Source organism: Perna viridis, chromosome 1 (genome assembly GCF_037379345.1).
Source record: "Perna viridis isolate PV_CMFRI_1.1 ecotype Kerala chromosome 1, ASM3737934v1, whole genome shotgun sequence".
Lineage (NCBI taxonomy): Eukaryota > Metazoa > Mollusca > Bivalvia > Mytilida > Mytilidae > Perna > Perna viridis.
Window position 1 is genome coordinate 70,362,409 of NC_142445.1, and position 21,351 is coordinate 70,383,759.

Here is a 21,351-nt window from a genome sequence, read left to right on the forward strand (position 1 = left end):
TAAGGGGCCACAAAGGGGCCAGAAACAAGTTTTTTTTCTCTGATTTCCTGACGATAGTGTGTTAATGTTTGATCTGATTTTTAAATTATTTTGAAATTTTTGGTGCAATTTTGAAAAAAATTTCTGTATTATAATATGTTGTGGTTGTATCATGCTGGGCTCTGCAAAGCTCTTTATTTGCCAACACACATATTATTGGTACTTTGATTGACAGTTGACATTCAACAACAAGAACAGTAGCTTGGGCACAGGCCTTCTTCTCTGGTAAATTATTTATGACTGCCAGTAATACTTGTCTATCAAAACACTGTCTATAAATACATTAGTAACATGTGAGGATTTGTAGAAAAATTTTTAATCAATTTTAGATATGTTTACAATTGTGTATTTGTAAGGCATGGACCATTTTCTTCTTGAGGGAGGTGGGCTGGGATATTTTGTTGAATGCAAAAAATGTTTGTTCAGAAATGCAAAAATAATTTAATTTGTCCTGTGTTTAGTAATGGGGAAATATTGAATCTTAATATTTTACTGTCCTTGACTGAGTAAACATTTTTTGGCTCATATTTGGAATATTTTTTTTTCTAAAAAAATGCTTCCCTCCCTTTGCTGTGATGAAATGGTTAGTACTTTAATCAATACTGAATATCTTATTATACCCCATGCAGCAAAGTTGCGAAGGTTATAATGTTTTTGACCCGTCAGTCTGTCCATCAGTCCATCTTTAGTTTTCTGGACTTTTTTCCAAACGCTTGCAGATATTGACATAATTTTTAGTATTTAAATTCACTATTATAAATTACAGGACAAGTTTGTTGTTGGTTCCACTCCAATGTTTTTTACCGAAATTACAGGCCTTGAACTTAAATAAATTCAGAGAAATAACTGTTTTTCGGCTTTTTTCTGAATGCTTGTAGATTATGACTTGATTTTTGGTATAGAAGTTCACCATGATAAGTTATAGGTAAAGTGTACGTTTTGTTCTGCTACGATGATATTTACTTTGGATTAACTAAAACTCAAAGAAATCACAGTCTGGAGTTTGAAACTACCATTCTGAGTAACAGATTTTAGTTAGAAGATAAAGGTCTGAAGCCTACAAAAAACAATCTTATTCCTTTTTTTTATGGGGTCCTTCTACATGTATTTCTGTTATGAACAAATTTACTTGAGTATCCAACATTGGGACGTGTGGAGTATGTGAGCACGCTCAGTAAGGTTCTTTAATTTTATATAAATTGATTACATTGTATAAATTATTTAGATCTTATCGCCTTATAACTAGTGTATACCAAGTTAAATACTGTGAAAGTACTTTAAACCATGGATGTCAATGGCTAAGGCATTGAACACAAAGTGGACACCACTGTAAGTTTGAGCTGTCCAGGTTTTAAGGCACCTACTCTAGCGTGGAGGTTTCACCAAATATCAGCTTTCCTCTCCCACAAGCCTGGCAACCATTCCAGAAGCTCATATTGGCCAAAAATTGTAAATTTCACAGTCTGTTTAAAAGCTCTACTGAGTATTGTTAATTGTTGACTTGTACACACACATGTATTTACAAACATTGAATTAAATTTATCTTTAAATACTCTTCAATATATGTCTGGCTTTAGGAAAGTTTGCACAGTTGTTATCTATAGAAAATATGGGAACATTGTTAACTGTTTGATTAAGGAGGAGGGGTTAAGATTTTTTTCTTAGAATGGAACAAATAGTACTAAACACATTTACCTTTAGGCAGCAAAATTCACTGAAGTACTCAAAGTAATGCATTATTGCAATAGCATTAAAGATCTGTGTTTAATGCTAAAAATAATCAGCCAGTCCGCAGTGCGTTATTTTTTCTCTAAAGAAAAACAGTTACTAAAAAGTACATAAAAACATTATTGTTTTACAGGTGTGTGTGGTGGTAGTGCTTCTGGTAAGACAACTGTTGCCCGTAAAATCATAGAAGCTTTAGATGTACCATGGGTCAGCTTGCTAAGCATGGACTCCTTCTATAAAGTAAGTCAATGTCTTTAGATATACATATACCATGGGTCAGCTTGCTTAGTGTGGAGTCTTATTTAGATGTATAATTGGTCATCTTACTTGGCATTGGTTAAATATTTAGATTATAATGGGCTCTGTTTGCTAAGCAATAGCGTCAAGATGTAAAATGGGTCAGCTTACTTAGTATTGGGTCAGTATTAAGATTATGATGGGGTCAGTTTGCTTAGCATGGAGTCAATATTTAGATGTAAAATGGGGTCAGTTTGCTTACCTTTGATTACTTTTTAAAGTAAGTCAGTATTTAGTTACCAGATAATAGACTAAAATATAGCCAGCATAACACAACAATTGTCTGTATTCCTAAACACAAAAAGAAAAGATTTATTGAAAAAAGTAATTACCTGTATTATTAACCATATTTCTATAAAGACCATTAAAGACTGAGTTAGATAGAGATGCTACATTTTATTGGTGAATCAGAACACAAGGATAAGGTCAGAGACTTATCTGATTGAAATCAGCTGTTATGATTTGCTGCCTTACGCTCAGCTGTTATGATGTGCTGCCTTACACTCAGCGTGTTTTAATCAGATTGGTCAGAGACAAGGTTCATGCAAATTCTGTAGGTAGCTTCGTGATAGTATGACTTTTTTTACACAAGTACTTAAAAATTTTAATTGGACACACACTTGTATAAAGCATCATACATTCTTGTCAAAAGGGCAAATTTATTAAATTTCAACTTAATTAATTGTGATATTTGTAAATTTTATGGACGGTATGACAATCATCTTTAATTCTGTTGATACAAAAGGAAGTAATATCGACTGAACATTTTTCTGACACTTGGCCAGAAGCAGAAAACTTTTGAGCAATTTTATATGAACTAAGTTGCATGTTTTTCAGGTTTTAAATGAAGAACAACATGAAATTGCATCAAACAATGAATATAACTTTGACCACCCAGATGCCTTTGACTTTGATCTCCTGATAGCCACTTTACGCAGACTGAAAGATGGAAAAAGTGTAGAAGTTCCTGTCTATAATTTCATCACTCACAGCAGAGATAATCAAACTGTGAGTACATAATCAACACCTCAGTAAGTACTCAGATAATCAAACTGTGAGTAAATAATCACCACATCTGTAAGTACATATCTATAACTATCACTCACAGCAGAGATAATCAAACTGAGTAAGTAATCACCACCTCTGTAAGTACCTATCTATAACTTCATCACTCACAGCAGAGATAATCAAACTGAGTAAATAATCACTACCTCAGTAAGTACATATCTATAACCATCACTCACAGCAGAGATAACCAGACTGTGAGTAAATAATCACCACCTCTATAAAAACCTTTCTATAACTTCATCTCTCACAGCAGAGATAATCAAACTATTAGAACATAATCACCATCTCGGTGCTCTGTTGGTTAACTTCTAATGTGACAAGATATGGGATCTATCCCTACACAATCGTAATCATTGTCATATAAGGACTAATATAACTGGCAATTGCTGCTTCTTTTAATGATAGTAAGAGATAGATAGGTTGTAGCTGTAGTGAATTGTAAACAGTTGTAGGTTTCATTGATTGATAAAGTCATTAAAATTCAATCATAACCAATTATTTGTTTTCTTTTTTATATGATAATTTATTGAGGGGGGACCATCCCAAGTTTTTCTGATCAAAACTAGCAATTAATTTGAATTGAACTGATGTCATTAAGGAAATTTTGTGACTTTTACTGTGAGTGACAAGAAAGTATTTTAACTGCATGCCTTGTCTTCTGAATTTACATTTATACTCTTTTTCAGAAAACAATATATGGTGCTAATGTGATCATATTTGAGGGAATTATGAGTTTTGTGAACAAAGACTTAGTAGATGTAAGTATTGACACTGAAGTTGCTATGTTGAGTATTAGGATGCAAATCTGTCATCTAATTAGCAGATAAGGAGACATTATCAGTTCAAATAAATTCATATACATGTATTTTTATATGACCACATATATTGGTATGGCACTGTTGTTGTCCATGGACACTTGGTTTTCCTGCGATGATTTGAATGTTAGTTGGTTGATCTTCATAAAATTTTATGACCAGGTTCCAAACCACAAAAGGAAAGTTGGTATCGATTTTGGGGGTTATGGCCTCCACCATTTCAGAATTATGGACCATAGAAATTTAACTATATAACTCCAGTAAAAGCATAGGAATATTTGTTATATTGATCCACAATACTCTATACAACAGTGGTCAGACTTGGATTGATTTGGGAGTAAAGACTAGTATGAACTTTTCAGGAATTAGGGGCCAAAAAGGGGTACCAGGGCAGAAACATGCATTTTCCTGATTTTCAGACAAATATTTGACTACAAGTAAATGCACTCTTTGAAACTATATTACAAGGTGCCATTCGACCAAAGGAAGACAAGGATTGATTTTGGGGGCAAAGACTTGAACTATTAGATATTATGTGCCAAAACGTGCATTTTCCTTATGTCTGTATAAAAACTTCAATCAAAAGGATTTCATATCAATTTTACTACAAGGTACCATACCACAAAAGGAAGACTGGGACTCTGACATGAGCCAGGTAAGAATAAGGGGCCAAAAAGGGGGAAGCAGGGATAATAATCAGCAGTTGCCCAGTAGCCCATGGCTACTAGATTTTGAACTTACCTACCAAACTTTTGTGTTAATTGGGTTGAACACAGAGAAAATATTAAACAAAAATATGTTTTGGGCTACCAGCTTGTATTTCTTAATTTTTACTCCTTGCAAGAAAGAAGTCTTTTTTCTGATTTCTGATGGTTAAATTGTGTGAAAAGGAATGGGTGACTTACATTGTACCCTGAGGTACCATATCCCCACAGGAAGTTTGGGATTGAATTTGTAGGCTTTGACCGGAAGCAATTAGGAATAAGGGCCAAGAAGTGACAACTTTGGTTCTGGTCAAATTTTTATCCTGTGTCAAATGTCTAATTGTAATCAAATTTAAAAGCTGTTAAGTTTGAATGGTGCATCCATACTTACCCCAACTGTTCAGTACGTACATACATGGTTTTTTTCTTTCATGAAATGCAAATTTTTAACTGTGTTGGTATGTACTTTACAGCATTGAGTGTATTTTTGTTTCTATGAAGTTACAATTTGTTGAATTTTTTTCAGCTGATGGATATGAAGATATTTGTAGATACAGATTCTGATGTTAGACTTGCCAGACGACTGAAGCGTGACATTGCAGAGAGAGGTCGAGAGTTGGAAGGCGTTCTAAAACAATATAATAACTTTGTTAAACCAGCAATGGACCACTGGATATCTCCAACCATGTCTTTGGCTGACATAATTATACCTAGAGGTAGTCCCTATTAAGTTGTGTTTCATATAATCATCCATCCCTAAACCATCATATCATTCTGTTAACATATTTGATAAAATCTTTATTACGATTCGAGTGTATTTCAGTAGTTTGCAGGGATAATCACTAAAGTTATTCAATTATTCAATTTTGTTTGACAAATGCAACTAATGAGGATGTGCCAATGACTTATCATGTTTGTTTGTTATTCAGCACCAAGAGTCCGGAAACAGTAAAAAATGCAGGTCATTGACCGACAAATTTTGCAAATGACTGACCATTTTCCAATATCGGACTTAAAAAATTGTCAACCCTTATAAATTACAGTCTACATGGTTTTATTGGTGTGTGAACATCCTGTCTACCTGTTTACTGATTGTTTATTGGAAATTTATGTACAGGTGTGCATCAATATTGGCCGATGTGCAGCCACCTGTGACTGTGATTTACCTGTAACTGATTAGTTGATTTTTTAATTAATTAAATTAATGGTACACATGCAGCACCCTTGCGTATACAAGTTAATTGAAGTGACTCAGCGAATTTCCATACATTTATTACTTGATTTAATTAAGGATAAGATTGACAAATCCATCATTTTCCTGCAGATCTTTCAGTAGTAACGAAAGCACTCGTTTACTCGTTCAGATATTTTGTGAATCACAGAGTATGTGACACAAATAACACAAATTCCAATATTTATCTTTAAATAACTACAAAAAAGTTGTTTATTTAAGTTTATTCTTGATCTGAGCATGTAAAAGACTGACACAAACAACTGCTGAAGTTTGAAAACCAAATATTGTAGATTCTCAAAAAACTATTAAAAATGCTAATTTTATGCTTTGTGAAATGGCCTGCTTAGTCTACTTTACAAAACTGTGAGCAAGCTGTCAAAAAGAATATGACTTGCTTCACATGGACACCAGTTTGACTATATATGTTGAGAACAGAATTATATATCACAAGTGCCTATTGATCTTGAAATGTTTAAATGGGTTAGCTCCATCTTATTTAGCTGATAAAATAAAAAAAAATTCTGATTTAAATCCATACCATTCTAGAAATGCCATAAACAATGCTCTTTTTATTCCTAAACCTAAGACAAAACTATTCAGACATACTTTTGTTTACTCTGGTCCATCTCAGTTAATTTGTTACTATTATATAATTGTTTTGTCCATTTTATATCAGATGTACTTTGTGAAGACAGGTAACATGTATCAAAAACTGTAACAAATAGAACTGGTTTAATATTTTCATGTAAATTTGATGGAAAAAAATCTATTATTATTTCTTTTTCTATGTGTTTTCAGGTGGAGAAAATTTAGTAGCTATACACTTGGTTGTGTTGCATGTACATGCACAATTACAGAAGGTAATCAGTTCTATAAGAATTGTATATTAAGCTTCACAGTCATGTACAGATGACTTTGAAAGTTTTATAGCTGTCAATGTTATTTAAATGTAAAATTTAATTAACTATTAAAAAAACAACACAATGAACACACAAAAATATACATGTCTTGTATGGATCTGTGTCAAATGTATGTCTAGTTTGTCCATAATACCAGGTACACAACATGTATATAAGCACTGTTAAGTTTGAATAGTAATGGATTAATGTCTATTGAGGTACAGATTACACAAAGTTAATACCCCTAACTTTGATGGACTGACAAAGTTAAGTGAATTCTAGACTTGCTTTCAAAAGTAGTGAAGCAGGTGAGAAAAAACGTGGCAAACAAGTTATTGGACAGAGATTTGCATCACATCTGTACATTAGTATACTGTAGAGGACAGAGATAGGTTTGGTATTTCATGGAAGCATATTTTGTTTTTTAGAGAGGCTTTAAGTTGAGGTCAATGCTTGCCCACTCAGCTGATAATGGATGTGAAAAGCCTGATACATTATATGTGTTAGAACAAACACCACAGATCCAAGGTCTCCATACATTTGTCAGGTAATGTACCTAATACTCAAGTTGAGATCACTTTTTATAGATTCAACCAAGATGGTTTATAAATAATATAATGGATTGTGCATCAATAAATGCTACTAAAAATGAGCATCTGCTACAAAGTACAACATCTGATAGTAATTTTATTGCTATGGAATAAAATCTTTTCGTAGACTATGATTTGTTAAATCATTGAATAGGGTTCTTTTTTTTATAGAAATAAAGAGACAGCTAGAGATGAGTTTATATTTTATGCTAAGAGGTTGATGAGGTTGTTGTTTGAGTATGCTATATCACTTCTACCATTTAAGGTGAGAAATTGTTCAGGTACACATACGTAAAGATACTCCAGTACTGATAGATAAATAATTGTAGTAAGCTTCCAGTGCACAGGAAAAATTATTTCACATGATTTTCACATGAATTTCACATGATTTTCACCTGAATTGAGCAAATAAACTTCATGTTAAATTCAGGTGAATCGAGTCTTCACATGAAATTTACTTGAATTGATAACATGAAAGTCGTGTTAAGTGAATTTCATATGAAAATCACGTTAATTTCATGTGAAGTTCATGTGAATTTCACATGAAGCTTGATTAACATGAACTTCACATGAAAACTATTTGCCTGTGTATAGCACTACTACCATTTTAAGTAAGTACATGTATAAATATTTGAAAATATATATGGTCAAAAATGTAACAAGTATAAAAAAACAAGTCTACGTATGTGTTGATAAATAGTAATAAAAATCATTTACCTATCTTGTATATAAAATGTTTCTTTTTTTTTAAAGTTTAACTTCTATTAGATATATTTAAACTTTTAAAATTCTTGATTTTTTTACTTTTTAATTTATTTTCTCTATCAGACTGTCACCATTGATACACCACAAGGAACCAAATATCAAGGGAGGAGATTAGATGCCGATAAAGTAAGTTACCTCCCTTTGATAAATAAATGATTTTTTTTTATTGTCTGGTTCTGGGCAAATTCTAAGGCAATCAATCATATTGCAGAAAGTGTTGGAATAATAATTTCTTGCTTTCTCGAGAATACAATTTAATTATCATGACTAAGGAATTTGTCCAGGTCTATTTTTTTGGTAATGGTAAAAGTTCATAGAATTATCTCCCTTGTGTATGTTAGAAATCTGTTTTGTTATCATTATTATATATTTCATCAGAACTTGTTATAATCAAGGGCTTATTTTCTATTCAATTTATGCAGTGTGAAAGTGTAATGAAAATCAGACTGTCCTAATCTTTATGTATAAAACATTTTAAACAGTAACAACACTAAAGGAAAACAATAGAAACACTGTTATATAGTCAGAGATTTTCCAGCTTTTGGCCGTCCCAATGACAAACAATAGAAACACTGTTATATAGTCAGAGATTTTCCAGCTTTTGGCTGTCCCAATGACAAAATATATTAAATTCATCATTACGATATATGTGGTAAGGTTGGAGTTTTTTTTTTTCCAATTAATGAAGTATAATTCTTAAAATTGGTTATCTTGGGGTGAGGATGATATAAAAAGAGATTGGAAAATCAATGCATATTTAATTTTTTTATTCTAACCACCATGAATAATAGGAATATTTTACATTCATTGCTTGTACATTTGTATTTATGTGTAATGTATCTTTAGAAATAACCAGATGATTAATGTAAGATTTCATATTCCCTGTCATTCATTTGAATTTGAGAAAGAATAATTATCAATGAAAAGACGAAATGATAAAGTTTTGCATGTGTTTCTTTCTGTCAGAATTCTAGCCCTAGGGTAAGCATATGTGTAAGATGATTTTCCTTTAACCGTGCTTTGTTCTCTCCTTTAACTACCTTTTACAACAGTTAGGATTTTCTACGGAGGTTTCCAACCACTCTTGTTTCTGTATATAATCTATTCTAAAACATTGTTCACAGAGCTATATTCTAAATAAATTAAAATAGTTATTATAAATGTTTAATATCTATAAATAATTTTTTTTTCTTTTAAAGTTCTTTTTAATAGCCCATATCATCATTTTATTTTCTTGTATACCAAAAGGACTAACTTTGACGTGTGATTATTGTATCTCTGTGTTAGACTAGAAATTACTATTTTCATCCAAATTTCTCAAAATATTTCCATGGAAACCTCTGTATAAAGTTTGCATTTGTTTTTATAGCATTGATATAAACAGAATTGTATTGAACAAAGTTTTAGATGTGATCTAGTTATTTTGGTTGCTAATGAGAACTTGTTTCACAACACGTATGTAAGATTTTTTTTGCATGTTGTGTTGTGAGGCAAGGGTTTGTGCTCTGCCAGTTTTATGATGTTCCAGTTTGCATTGCAGTCATTGCACCAGGTACATCAATGTTTGTATCTATAAATTTGTGTGTTTTTATCAGAAATATACTGATTAACAGCTATCAATGGTTTACAGGGTGAATTATCTTGCTGCTTCTCTGACAAAATTAATCTGCATATTTCTGTGCATAAGAGGTTCAACTTGAAATAACCAAATCTATTTAACCAATAATAGGATTTCTTTTGTTGAACACTTAACAAAGCTTGGTATTGTTTTACAGATAGTTAAAAGTGTATAATAGAGGTACATGAGCATATAATCCATCTGTGAACTATTGATGCTGTTTTATCACTTTTCTTTCAGTTGAACAGATTAGTTATTAGCAGTGTTAGATAATACTTTGTTTACAAAATTTTGACACATTATAAGCTTCATTTGGGTTTAAGATTGAACAATAATGAGCTGTCCATTACAAGCTGCAACTCCCTGTTTCTCTTTAGTATGTCAGCCAAGGGTTAACAAACTTAATAGCTTGGTCACATTATCATTAAAATGAATTCTGTAATATTTGATATATAAAAAATTTCAAATTGGTTTTCTTTGTTTTCCTAATAAAATATACTGCAACTAAGTAATCACTTGTATTTTAGGCTTAAACTGATTAACATCAAAAGTAAATAAAAATGCAGCATTGAAATCATTATGTAACTTAGCATCTAGTATTGATTGATGTCCGTTGTATATCTTCTACTCTCCTCTACACAAAACACAAGAATCCCTTATATGTTTTTAACTGCTTTTTTCGTACTATCAATTCAAGTTTTTATTCCTGTTTTCATTCAAAAACAACATTTTCTTGCATGGTTATCATAGTCAGGCTTTCTTAAAATGTTTATCATGTTTATTTTGTATAATTCAAAATTATTTTTTATACACCACTTATTTTAGAAACTTTTTGTATTCTAGCATATAATCAGCACTGTGAAATTGGGCAAACACATATATATAAAAAGTACCAGTATACATGTGTATTGAGAACTTCACAGCATATATTTTCAGGTGTATAATACTTAAAAAGCCTAAAAATTAAGTTTAAATACATGTGCTATATTTTCGCTGTATCTTCCTTGGTTTTATTTGAACAGTTGATGAAATTGCAAAACTCCTTCCTTGTCTTTTATGGCTAGGTAAAATGATTGTGGCCAAATCTTGAGTTTAACTTTGTCCCACTATATAGTTCAGTCTATCAGTTTCAATAATACGGAGATCTGTTGAATTATTGTCAGATCTGAATGAAGAACTTATCAGTAGTAGGGTTGTTGCAACAGGGGAGACTTAGTGATCAATTGAATGATTGAAGCTGCTGTGTGCTTTTTGTTTTACTCACTTAGCACTTAGCAATCCACAAAATAAATGTTAATGGTGTTTAATCCTTCCATGTGGCTTTGCTTTATAGACAGTAGGATTCATTGTAATATATCATTGTATATTTACTAGAATATTTCTTTCATTTTGTCAAAATGAAATATATTTTCATTCATTTATATTTCATCAATTTTTTGGGGCTTATTCATTTTAAATATTTTGTTCATATAGGGCTATTGGTTACAAAGTTTGAAAAAAAACTTGCAGGTAGAAAAAAAGGAAGCTTTTGTTTTGAAGTGAATATTTTGGTATTTATAGGTCATACATGTGAATTTCTATCTTACTGAACTACATAGTGGTGATGAATTGTGACCTGTTTATTTTCTAGATCTGTGGTGTGTCTATCCTGAGAGCTGGTGAGACAATGGAACAAGCTTTGTGTGAAGTTTGTAAAGATGTTAGACTGGGAAAAATACTCATACAGACAAACTTTGACACTGGAGAGCCAGAGGTTTGAACAATAATACAAAATAAAATACTCATACAGACAAACTTTGACACAGGAGAGCCAGAGGTTTGAACAATAATACAAAATAAAATACTCATACAGACAAACTTTGACACTGGAGAGCCAGAGGTTTGAACAATAATACAAAATAAAATACTCGTACAGACAAACTTTGACACCGGAGAGCCAGAGGTTTGAACAATAATACAAAATAAAATACTCATACAGACAAACTTTGACACCGGAGAGCCAGAGGTTTGAACAATAATACAAAATAAAATACTCATACAGACAAACTTTGACACTGGAGAGCCAGAGGTTTGAACAATAATACAAAATAAAATACTCGTACAGACAAACTTTGACACAGGAGAGCCAGAGGTTTGAACAATGATACAAAATAAAATACTCGTACAGACAAACTTTGACACTGGAGAGCCAGAGGTTTGAACAATAATACAAAATAAAATATTCATACAGACAAACTTTGACACTGGAGGGGCAGAGGTTTGAACAATAATACAAAATAAAATACTCATACAGACAAACTTTGACACAGGAGAGCCAGAGGTTTGAACAATAATACAAAATAAAATACTCATACAGACAAACTTTGACATAGGAGAGCCAGAGGTTTGAACAATAATACAAAATAAAATACTCATACAAACTTTGACACAGGAGAGCCAGAGGTTATTGATCATTGAGCGTGTTTAATACCAGTAATTTTGTTGTGCTTGTGTAAATTACAAGTAAATTGAATGCAAGTGATTACAAATCTTTATTGCACTAATCTGTGACGTGTGATATATTTCATAAAAACTGTTTTGTTTTGTTTTTTTTTTGTCAACACTGGAGTTTTCAGAATTTTAATTGAAGATTTCAATATTTCATATTTTCAAAGCTTCATTACTTAAGATTACCAAAGGACATAAAAGAAAGTCAGGTGATGCTGATGGATGCTACGGTAGCAACAGGTGCTGCTGCCATGATGGCCATTCGTGTCCTTTTAGATCATGATGTTCCAGAAGAAAACATTACATTGTCCTCTTTGTTGATGGCTGAATCAGGTTTGTTGTATTGATATTATGTCAACCAAATAATGAGGGATACAACTTGCCTCTGCTCTGCACTGTAAAGAGATGGGGGCACTTCCTTTGTACAAGGAGACAAGGGGATAGGTCATATTAGAACATATGGAATAAGTCACATTTTCCAGCTTGCAAATAGATGAAAAGGTAGGGAAAACCATTAGAATTTGTATATATGTTCAAGTCACATTACTAGTTATAAGGAAAACACTGCAGTTTTACGTAGCCAAATGTAAACACTATTTGAGGACTCAGCTCTGAATAAAGAGCATGCTTAAAAGATCATTATGTCAGAATTGATCTTCATCAACTTGTGGACTCATTAATTGTATTAATGACCTCACTTGTGGACTCATTAATTGTATTAATGACCTCACTTGCCCATGTATTTATTATTTCAAAACTTAAACCCAACTAATATGAAAAAATGGTATACACTAGTTGGTATCATTATAATGTCTTTTTTGCCCATTTGCTGTGTCTACATTTTATCATAAGGTCTACCGTTCATGTAGAAAAACTTTCTTCTTCTCTGACAATTTATTGTAAAAAAATACTTCCAGATATATACCACCAAGTTTTGTTCCCCTCATAAAGTAAGATCCACTTTGGGTAATCTTCCTTTTCTCTGGTAGACAAACTACAATATATGAAGACATACAGTTTTAAAATCTAAAATATATGAGAAGGGTTGTGTAATGGAACTCCAGCGCCATCCTCTGTTATATAATCATATGACAATTGAACTGCTTCTCCCCTTACATAAGATCATGAATTACTTCAGTCATAACTAGCTAAATCATTGACTCTGTATTTGATTTTAATAAAATTAAAATGCTTTCTTGAACAAATAAAACAAGTCTAAAAACAATAACAAATATCATTTCTCATTTTACTTGAATTTTCGAGTTGGAACCCTTTGATATATTCGCTTCTATAATTTGAAAATGTGCTATTTAAAGTTGGTGTTTCATTAATCTTAAGATCATGTAATATAATTGATATTAGCTATGGCTATATTTTTAACTATTTAATAGTTCAAATACAACATGCACTCATCTCTATATGTTCCTCAAATATTTTTTTACATGGAGTTGTTAGAGATGCTGAAATTCTTTATTTGAATCTTAAAATATTGTGATCATTTATTTTTTGTAGGTGTACAAACAGTTGCCTATGCCTTCCCCAAGGTTAAGATAGTCACAACTGCTGTCGACAAAGAAGTGAATGATAAGTTCCATATTTTACCAGGAATTGGTAAGTTTAAAGATTGTTTACAGATACAATCTGAAGATATTTATCTGAAATGATTTATTCAGAATATCTGTATTAAAAAAGTAATAGTATAGTTTTTGATAGATTCAATATTAAAAGAATTACCCAGTATATATGTAAAATTGGAAGAATTCATGGGCATGACTTCGACTTCTGTGGTTTTATTTAATTTTGTGGATATCAGTTTAGTAGGTAGATGAAAAAAGACATTTGTTTGGGTACTTGAATTCATGTTTTGTGGGTCGATTTGTTTGTTTTAAATTTAATATTTCTTTGCTCTTCTGGTAAAATTATTACCAAAGCCAAACATTTTTGCTAGATATTAAAAACAAACATTTTATAGGCATTTATTTTTTCTGGTAATGTGTTTCATAGCACTGACAATTGAGACAAAAGGAATTTTATTAAAAGATCAAAGTAACATATATGACACATTTGTTGGGAAATTCTCACTTCCGTTTTCATTTTCCTGTATTTGGGTATATTTAAAGTTCCAGTAAGTCAAAAATCGTTTGAACAAATATTCAGTTGGAGTTGCTAGGTTGATGTTGAACAAAAATGGTAAAACCCAGAATTTATCAAAAGACACTTTTACAACAATTGTTAGCAGTCAAGAATAACAAACTTGACTCTCTATCAGTATGCCATGTGTACTTTCAAATCATGCATTTATTTACCATTCAATATTGTATGTGCATGTATATTATTTATATTAAGGCCAGATTGCCATCACTTGTATATATTGTAATGTCTGCCTCTTGTTGCAGTCCTGTACTGTCTGAGAGAAATAAAATCTTGAATATAATGGCGTATTTATGTACACAAACTAAGGTAGCCTTGAGGCTTATAAACAAATCAATTGCTGTTTAATTCAACAATTAAGGGTTGACATGATGTTGACAGCTTGATATGGCTTATTCTCTTATAACACATAAATGATACCAAGATTTATCCAAAGTCTGTCAGTCTGAGTGTTTTATCCGTGGAGATTATAGTTTGTTGAATTCTTGATTTTGTGGTTACACTCCACTCACGAAAATCAAGAAAATAAATTTCCCACAAATAATAATGAAACCACAGTAATTGGCAAGCTTTTGTTGGCCCTATACCAAAGTTGAAGAAATTACACAAAACTGTTAGTCAAAGGACAATATCCCATTTACAGTGCAACAAAACTAAATTGACAGCACAACCACCAAAATATTTCCTGCCGTGTAAGGGCGGAGTGTAGTGTATAAAAACAACATGTTTATAATAAGATTGCCTGCCCAATGCCTAAATTTCAAACAGATGCTTGTTAAGACCTAGCTTAAATCCAGTTAAAGATTATCAGGTATGTTTTTAAACCACCCAAAAAGTCTTGAAGTTTAATTTATTAAACAACTGAGATAAGATTCAAAAGATGTAATGAACAAATAACGAACTAGTTTTGGTGAGTGAACAAATTCCCCTCAAATAATACATAGCATGACATCAATATGTGTGTATGTATTAGCATTGATCTTGAAAGTAATGTATCACGAAGATCATGATTAATATTATACATGCATTTAGTAAAAAAAGACAGTAAAATAAAATCATTAAACTAAGCAGTGTTAGAAAACATTATATATATAACCTTTAGATGTAGAGACAATAGTTATTGTATTTTCATTTGAGTTTTTGCTTGGCATGTATGTTTGGTTATATTTCAGGGAATTTCGGTGATAGATATTTTGGAACTGACTTCGAACAAACAGAGAAAGATGTAAAACGGTTTCTGTCAGAACCAGGAGTTTGCAGCACAGATGAAGAAGAATGAATCTCACTGCCTTAATTCTGGTTACCTAACAACCTTATTGGTGGACATTAATTTTTTCACAAAAGTCTGAGAGATATATTGCTCCGGTTATATGAGAAATCAGATGTAATGATTATATAATACAGTTTTTATTTCTTGAAGAGCAAAGCATGGAACAAAAATACATACTGATAGAATAGTCTGATATTTTAATCATTTATTATCTTTCTTCTAAAGTCTCAAGAATATCACTCCTCCAAAGTTGAAACTGTTTTAATGGTTGTTTAAGATTAGAGTGAGATCTGAAATTAGGACTTTTTATTACATTTGAAAAAAATGTTTATATTTTTATTTTGTTTGTTGTTTTTTTTAAATGAATCCAACAGGAAATTCTTACCACAATATCTTTGTACATCAAGTAATATTCTAATAATCAAAATGTGGAGATCCTGATAATTTTTTCTCTCATGACCATACTCATTCCGTAATCAGTTTTGTAACTGGTGTTCAGACAAAAAGATAATGTGATGTTACTAATGTGTTCAAATGTTTTGAATTATTTTTTGTTTGTTCCATTTTTTATACATGTATTACGATTGCTATGCTTTTATTTGTGTAGGAGGGATCAGTATGACTACTTCATAGTTACTTTCTATATGATAAAAAGTAATGTTTTTATGGTTAGTTTTATTGCTTGGTTTGTTTTGGGTTGTGGGGCCTGAAATAGAGAATATTTTGGTGTATGCACACCATAAAAGTTTGAAGTCTGTATTTATTATGCTAATAAGAGTAAAAATGTGTTCTTGTGAAAAAAATCAGAAAAAAATACCTCAATTACAATATTTTCCCTTGCCTGATTAAGTGTCATGTATACCTCAGTTGAATTACAAAACTTTCTTTGAACAAAGTTTATATATATGTATTTATCAATTACCATTTATTTTGTACTGCCTTATTTCTCATGTATGAGTATCTTTTAATGCCCCCGCAATGTTCAGTTGTTCAGTCGGAGGGCATTTTGTTTCTATATGTTCGTCCGTAATTCTGTCTGTCCATCCGTCCCTTTCAGGATATATTGTTATTCTGCTTAACTCCTCCTACAGTATTTAGGGTACAAAGTTGATGCTTAGCAGAATAATTATATATGGGTTGAAGATGTGCATATTATCAGAGTTTTCATTTCTATCAATATTTGACATCATTATGAAAAGTTGGACTTAGTAATTTTGTCACCATTTTGAGCCAAAAGGGTACATGTCTGTTTCGGATAACACCTCCTACAGTATTTAGGTTAGGAAGTTAATACTTTTCAGAATAATTATATATGGATTGAAGATGTGCATGTTATCGGGGTTTTGATTTCTTTCAATATTTGACATCTTCATGGATAGTTGGACTTAGTCATATTGTCACAATTTTGAGTGAATAGGGTACATGTCTATTCTGGATAACTCCTCTTACAGTATTTAGGTTAGGAAGTTGATGATTTTCAGAATGATTATATATGGATTAGATGTGCATGTTATCAGGGTGTTGATTTCTATGAATATTTGACATTTTCATGGATAGGTAGACTTTGTCATTTTGTCTGATCATAAAATTGTGCACCATTCCAAAGAATTAAAGCTTGTAAGTATAAATTGAAAATACATGCGGGGATATCAAATGTGTCTCTCACAGTCTTCACTATTAAGCAGAAGTCCAAGCCCCAAGGCTTGTCAAAATGAAGGTAGGCCTGACAAATTAACTACTACAGGTCAACAGTCACTCTATAAAAATTCTGAAAAATGTATTTCGGGCCTGTGAACTGGAAAGTTTGTTGTGAAGACTGCTCTCAGACACAACAATCTCATAAATGAATTTTGACAACCAAACATTATGAGATGTGCAGGGCATCACTTTGTCTAGATATATTTATGTTCTTTTCATCTCAGCATATTGAAGCATCTGTAGTTTTTTTTAAAAGCTATATCATAATTGTTGTTGTATAAATTGCAAAGGTAAAAAATGCTTACTTTTTTTTTTTTTAAACATACCGGCATACACTGTTATTGAACAGTTTTATTGGTCTAGTCAAATTCTGAAGGCTTTTGCTATTAATTGTACTTCCTTTTTTCTTTTTGTATTTTTTTGCGCATTTATGTTACATGTTTTACTTTTGACTACATTTATTTGTCTTTGGTATGGAAGTATTTTGAATGAGTGTTTACACACAATTTTGTAACTATATACTATCTGAGTATTTGGAATGATTTTAAAAGTTTTGAGTAAACTTTATTGCTGTTTTTAATGGATTTGTTCCATTCGATATGTATTTGTTTCTATTGAAGCAAATTGTTGCAAAAATAAATTGGATTAAATACTACATGTAGTTACAAATTTTAATATGCCATCTTAATGCAAAGATTATTTAAAACAAAATTGTGCATTCTTGTTGTTTCACAATTTGCCCTTCTATATTTAAGGTGGGGCTTTCTGTAAAATAAGTTCGGGTTATTTGAAAGGTAATAGGATATTTATAAATCTTTTTGTTATGTACAAGTTGCAATTTCATATACAATGTTGTACATGATGCAAATTGTATGACATGAAAATACAACTTGCATTCTGTATTAAATTACAATACAACTGATAAAAAATACAGCTTGTAAACTATTCATACTCACCTACACTTTAATTAAATATTCCCTCAACCTGTACTCTTTCTCAACAACATCTACAACATCTACAAATTCAAATTATACCTTTAAACAGTTGAAACAGTTGTTCAGGTACACATTTTAAGAAAATGTTTTTCAATGTGAAAAATTTGAAATATAGTAATACATAGCCTACCTTGTAAATCTGACAACAGTTCCACATATCATAAAACAATTCATTCCATATCTACTTAAAATGTAACTTGTAAACTAACAATGGCATAAGATATACACACAAAAACAAGACACAAATTATGCACATACATATAACAAGTAATAAAATCATACATAAGATAAATAAAGCTTGTGTTTGTCTCAAGTAATGGTTTGCATTAGAACCTCCACTTGTTTGTACCTATTTTGCACAAAATGTTGAAATAATATTTTGTACACTTTGTTTGAAATGCATACATAAAAAACACTTAATAATACTAATCTTAAGGTGTGAAAATATCAAAACTAATTAATGCATTAAATTAAAAATTGCCCCCATTTTTTCACCTTTTACAGCAGTTGGTTTGGATATAAGGAGAATGGATATGGTGAATATATCAGAGACAACAACCCCATCTGCTGATGGGTCCATAATGAATGAAAAGGAAACTCTTACACCAGCTGGCCCCCGAAACAGCATTACACACAGATGCGGCCAAACAGTTGCCTCTGTATACTCCTGCACCAAAAATAAACTGAAAGTGAAAATGAAACAAGACAGAGGCCAGAAATTCCTGAAATGGGACAGGTGCAAAAAATGTAGTGGGGTCAAAATACTTGGGTGTGATCACAACCTTCCCCCTTTTAAAATCTGACCACTGTGGAAAAAATATTACACAATTAAACATGCCTAAAAATCAATTCAAAGGGGTCTGAGTCCCTTGTTAAAACATAAAGAAACTGATTATATGTTACACAACTGCACAAACAAAAAACTGTCATTCCAGCTCCAGACCAGTTTAAACCTACAAAAAGTAATGCCCTCATTGTATGTAATATCAATCCCAATTCTTCCCAAGATGGGTAATTACTAGTATATTAATACATGTACTGCCTTTCGGTACATTATAAGTCATACAATAAAGACAACCCATGTCATGCCTAAAACTGCTTTTGAATGTGGTGTGTTGGCAGGGACTTATAATACACTATGTGTATAGTTGTATGTGGTGCTAGTTTCTGGTTAAAGACCCTATGAGCGAATCAATGTTTTAATTTTCTTGAACTGTGGGGTTAATTTTATTTTAGTTAATTCATCACTAATGAAAGTCTGGATTTTATGTCACTTTTGAAAATTGCTTGGCTATTTTATTTGCTTAAATTTAACTTTTGAAAAAGCTCAAATAAAATAAATTACACAAAATATTAAAATATTTTCAAGGCATGGTCTTATCTCATATTAATGTTGAGTTAGAAGGATAAAAAAATTTTGAAATGACCCCACTTGGAGCCTCAAAATTTTTAGAATATTTGTAGAACCTGTTATTGGTTGCTTTCTAGTCATCTCGGCCATAGAACGTTTCGGCCATGGTTTTCAATATGTATTCAATTGATATATCATGGGTAAATTGACATTTAATTGTTTTCATTATGTAATACATTTATGATTGTCATCTTTTGGGGTTTTATTAGAGTAAAAAAGTGTTTTGTGTTATACGGAATCGATGATATACAAACGGCAAATCTTTGTAAAGAATGATGTGCGGAGAAAAATAATATACCCTTTGCACATACTTAGAGGGCTCTGTATCTTTCGGTTGTAATTAGGTGAAACTGATTTCAGATACACGGTTTTCGGTGCATTTAATCAATTGTATGATATTTAATTACAGCATAACCAATGTTTTAGTGACCAAAGTAATATACTAGTAATTTAAGTAAGAACATTCAAATTTTCTTGTATTTTAATCATCATAAAGTGAATACAACAATTACAAAACAAAAAAAAAAACATGGTGATGAACTTTATTCTCATAAACTACATATTACATAGTTAAAGAGAAACATATATACAATAATGTATAACAATTATATGTGAAAAATACAATACGTAAAAACATAAATGAACAAAACATTGGAATCAATTCATATCTTAACAATTGATTAACGACTGTTTCCACTCAGTATATATTTAAATTAATTATTTAAGCAAACACATTAAAAGTCAAACTTTTCTTTTATGCTATCTGGCAATAAAATGTGTACATTTACTCTATCAGTTTGATGAACCTTATCTTGTCAATGCTTATAAGAAGTACCTCAGATTTAATCTTTGCCTTCTTTTTGTGATGCCTGGATCGTTGGGATGGACATGACCAGTTGAACCAGTGATAAAATTGTTGCCTCTCTGCATGACTGTTGCTTTGTACCATACAGTTTTGTTGTGGACACTACAATAATATCGGTGAATAAGAAAAGGGATTAGCATGTTGGGCTCCTTTTTATGTTGTTTTGACCGAACTTCAAAGCATTACTCAAGCAGCTTGTGTAGTAACAGCAATTTTCTCATCTTCCCTCCCTCTTTCATCTAAATATCAGCTTGGGTCCACAGCTTGGATATTTATTTTTCAATAAATTTTCTGTATTGTTTTATTAATATAATTGGTGTTTCCTCATTAGTTTATAACAATTCATTAATTATTTGTTAATGTTAATCAAAGACATAAATTATAATTGGTGATAATCATTCTGCTCATTATATCTATTATTGTACGGGTTTTCTTTTAATGAATTAATCCTCTTATTTAATCAATTTTTATTTTATACTCATGTTTATTTTACTTAAATAAATTTACAAATTGGTGTAATATTTACAACAGAATAGAATATTTTTAAATGTGGGGACGAAATTTACTGTGGCCGAGGTGATTATGGCCGAAACGACTTGTATCGTATTGGTTTCCCCAAAACGTAAGTTTCGAACCATTCTTTTTTGCTTAAGTGACATGATTCCTATTTTTTAAATCGCAACAAATTTAAAAGCTTTTTCATTTGTACAATGTTTT

General features: G+C 31.3%; 1 protein-coding gene and 1 long non-coding RNA gene across 15 annotated transcripts in view; one reads left to right on the forward strand and one right to left on the reverse strand.

Moving 5' to 3' along the window:
- LOC148630201 (uridine-cytidine kinase-like 1) overlaps window positions 1–18,018 on the forward strand; it is a 22,449-nt gene extending 4,431 nt beyond the window's left edge. The window contains exons 1-14 of one of the 3 annotated variants that reach the window (XM_088562872.1): window positions 1,903–2,007; window positions 2,425–2,617; window positions 2,902–3,072; window positions 3,819–3,890; window positions 5,178–5,367; window positions 6,684–6,745; window positions 7,213–7,331; window positions 7,546–7,639; window positions 8,203–8,265; window positions 9,106–9,120; window positions 11,388–11,510; window positions 12,412–12,577; window positions 13,757–13,855; window positions 15,568–18,018. In XM_088562872.1, the coding sequence (XP_088418998.1) occupies window positions 2,522–2,617; window positions 2,902–3,072; window positions 3,819–3,890; window positions 5,178–5,367; window positions 6,684–6,745; window positions 7,213–7,331; window positions 7,546–7,639; window positions 8,203–8,265; window positions 9,106–9,120; window positions 11,388–11,510; window positions 12,412–12,577; window positions 13,757–13,855; window positions 15,568–15,674 (1,377 nt within the window). In that variant the 5' untranslated portion in view covers window positions 1,903–2,007; window positions 2,425–2,521 and the 3' untranslated portion in view covers window positions 15,675–18,018. Of the gene's footprint in view, window positions 1–1,900; window positions 2,008–2,424; window positions 2,618–2,901; window positions 3,073–3,818; window positions 3,891–5,177; window positions 5,368–6,683; window positions 6,746–7,212; window positions 7,332–7,545; window positions 7,640–8,202; window positions 8,266–9,105; window positions 9,121–11,387; window positions 11,511–12,411; window positions 12,578–13,756; window positions 13,856–15,567 lie in introns of those variants that run through there. The other 2 variants (XM_088562869.1, XM_088562870.1) reach the window with 2 other exon arrangements.
- On the reverse strand, window positions 12,539–20,873 carry LOC148630202 (uncharacterized). 12 transcript variants are annotated; one of them, XR_015918933.1, is made up of 3 exons: window positions 20,605–20,873; window positions 18,320–18,378; window positions 12,539–13,238 (listed from the first exon to the last, which is right to left on the reverse strand). It is a non-coding gene; the product is annotated as an uncharacterized LOC148630202 (long non-coding RNA). The 12 variants fall into 12 exon arrangements; XR_015918936.1 differs by lacking the exon at window positions 20,605–20,873 and adding an exon at window positions 19,316–19,414; XR_015918937.1 differs by lacking the exon at window positions 20,605–20,873 and adding an exon at window positions 18,963–19,058 and having other exon boundaries at window positions 18,324–18,378.
- Between the last annotated feature and the right edge of the window lie 478 nt (window positions 20,874–21,351).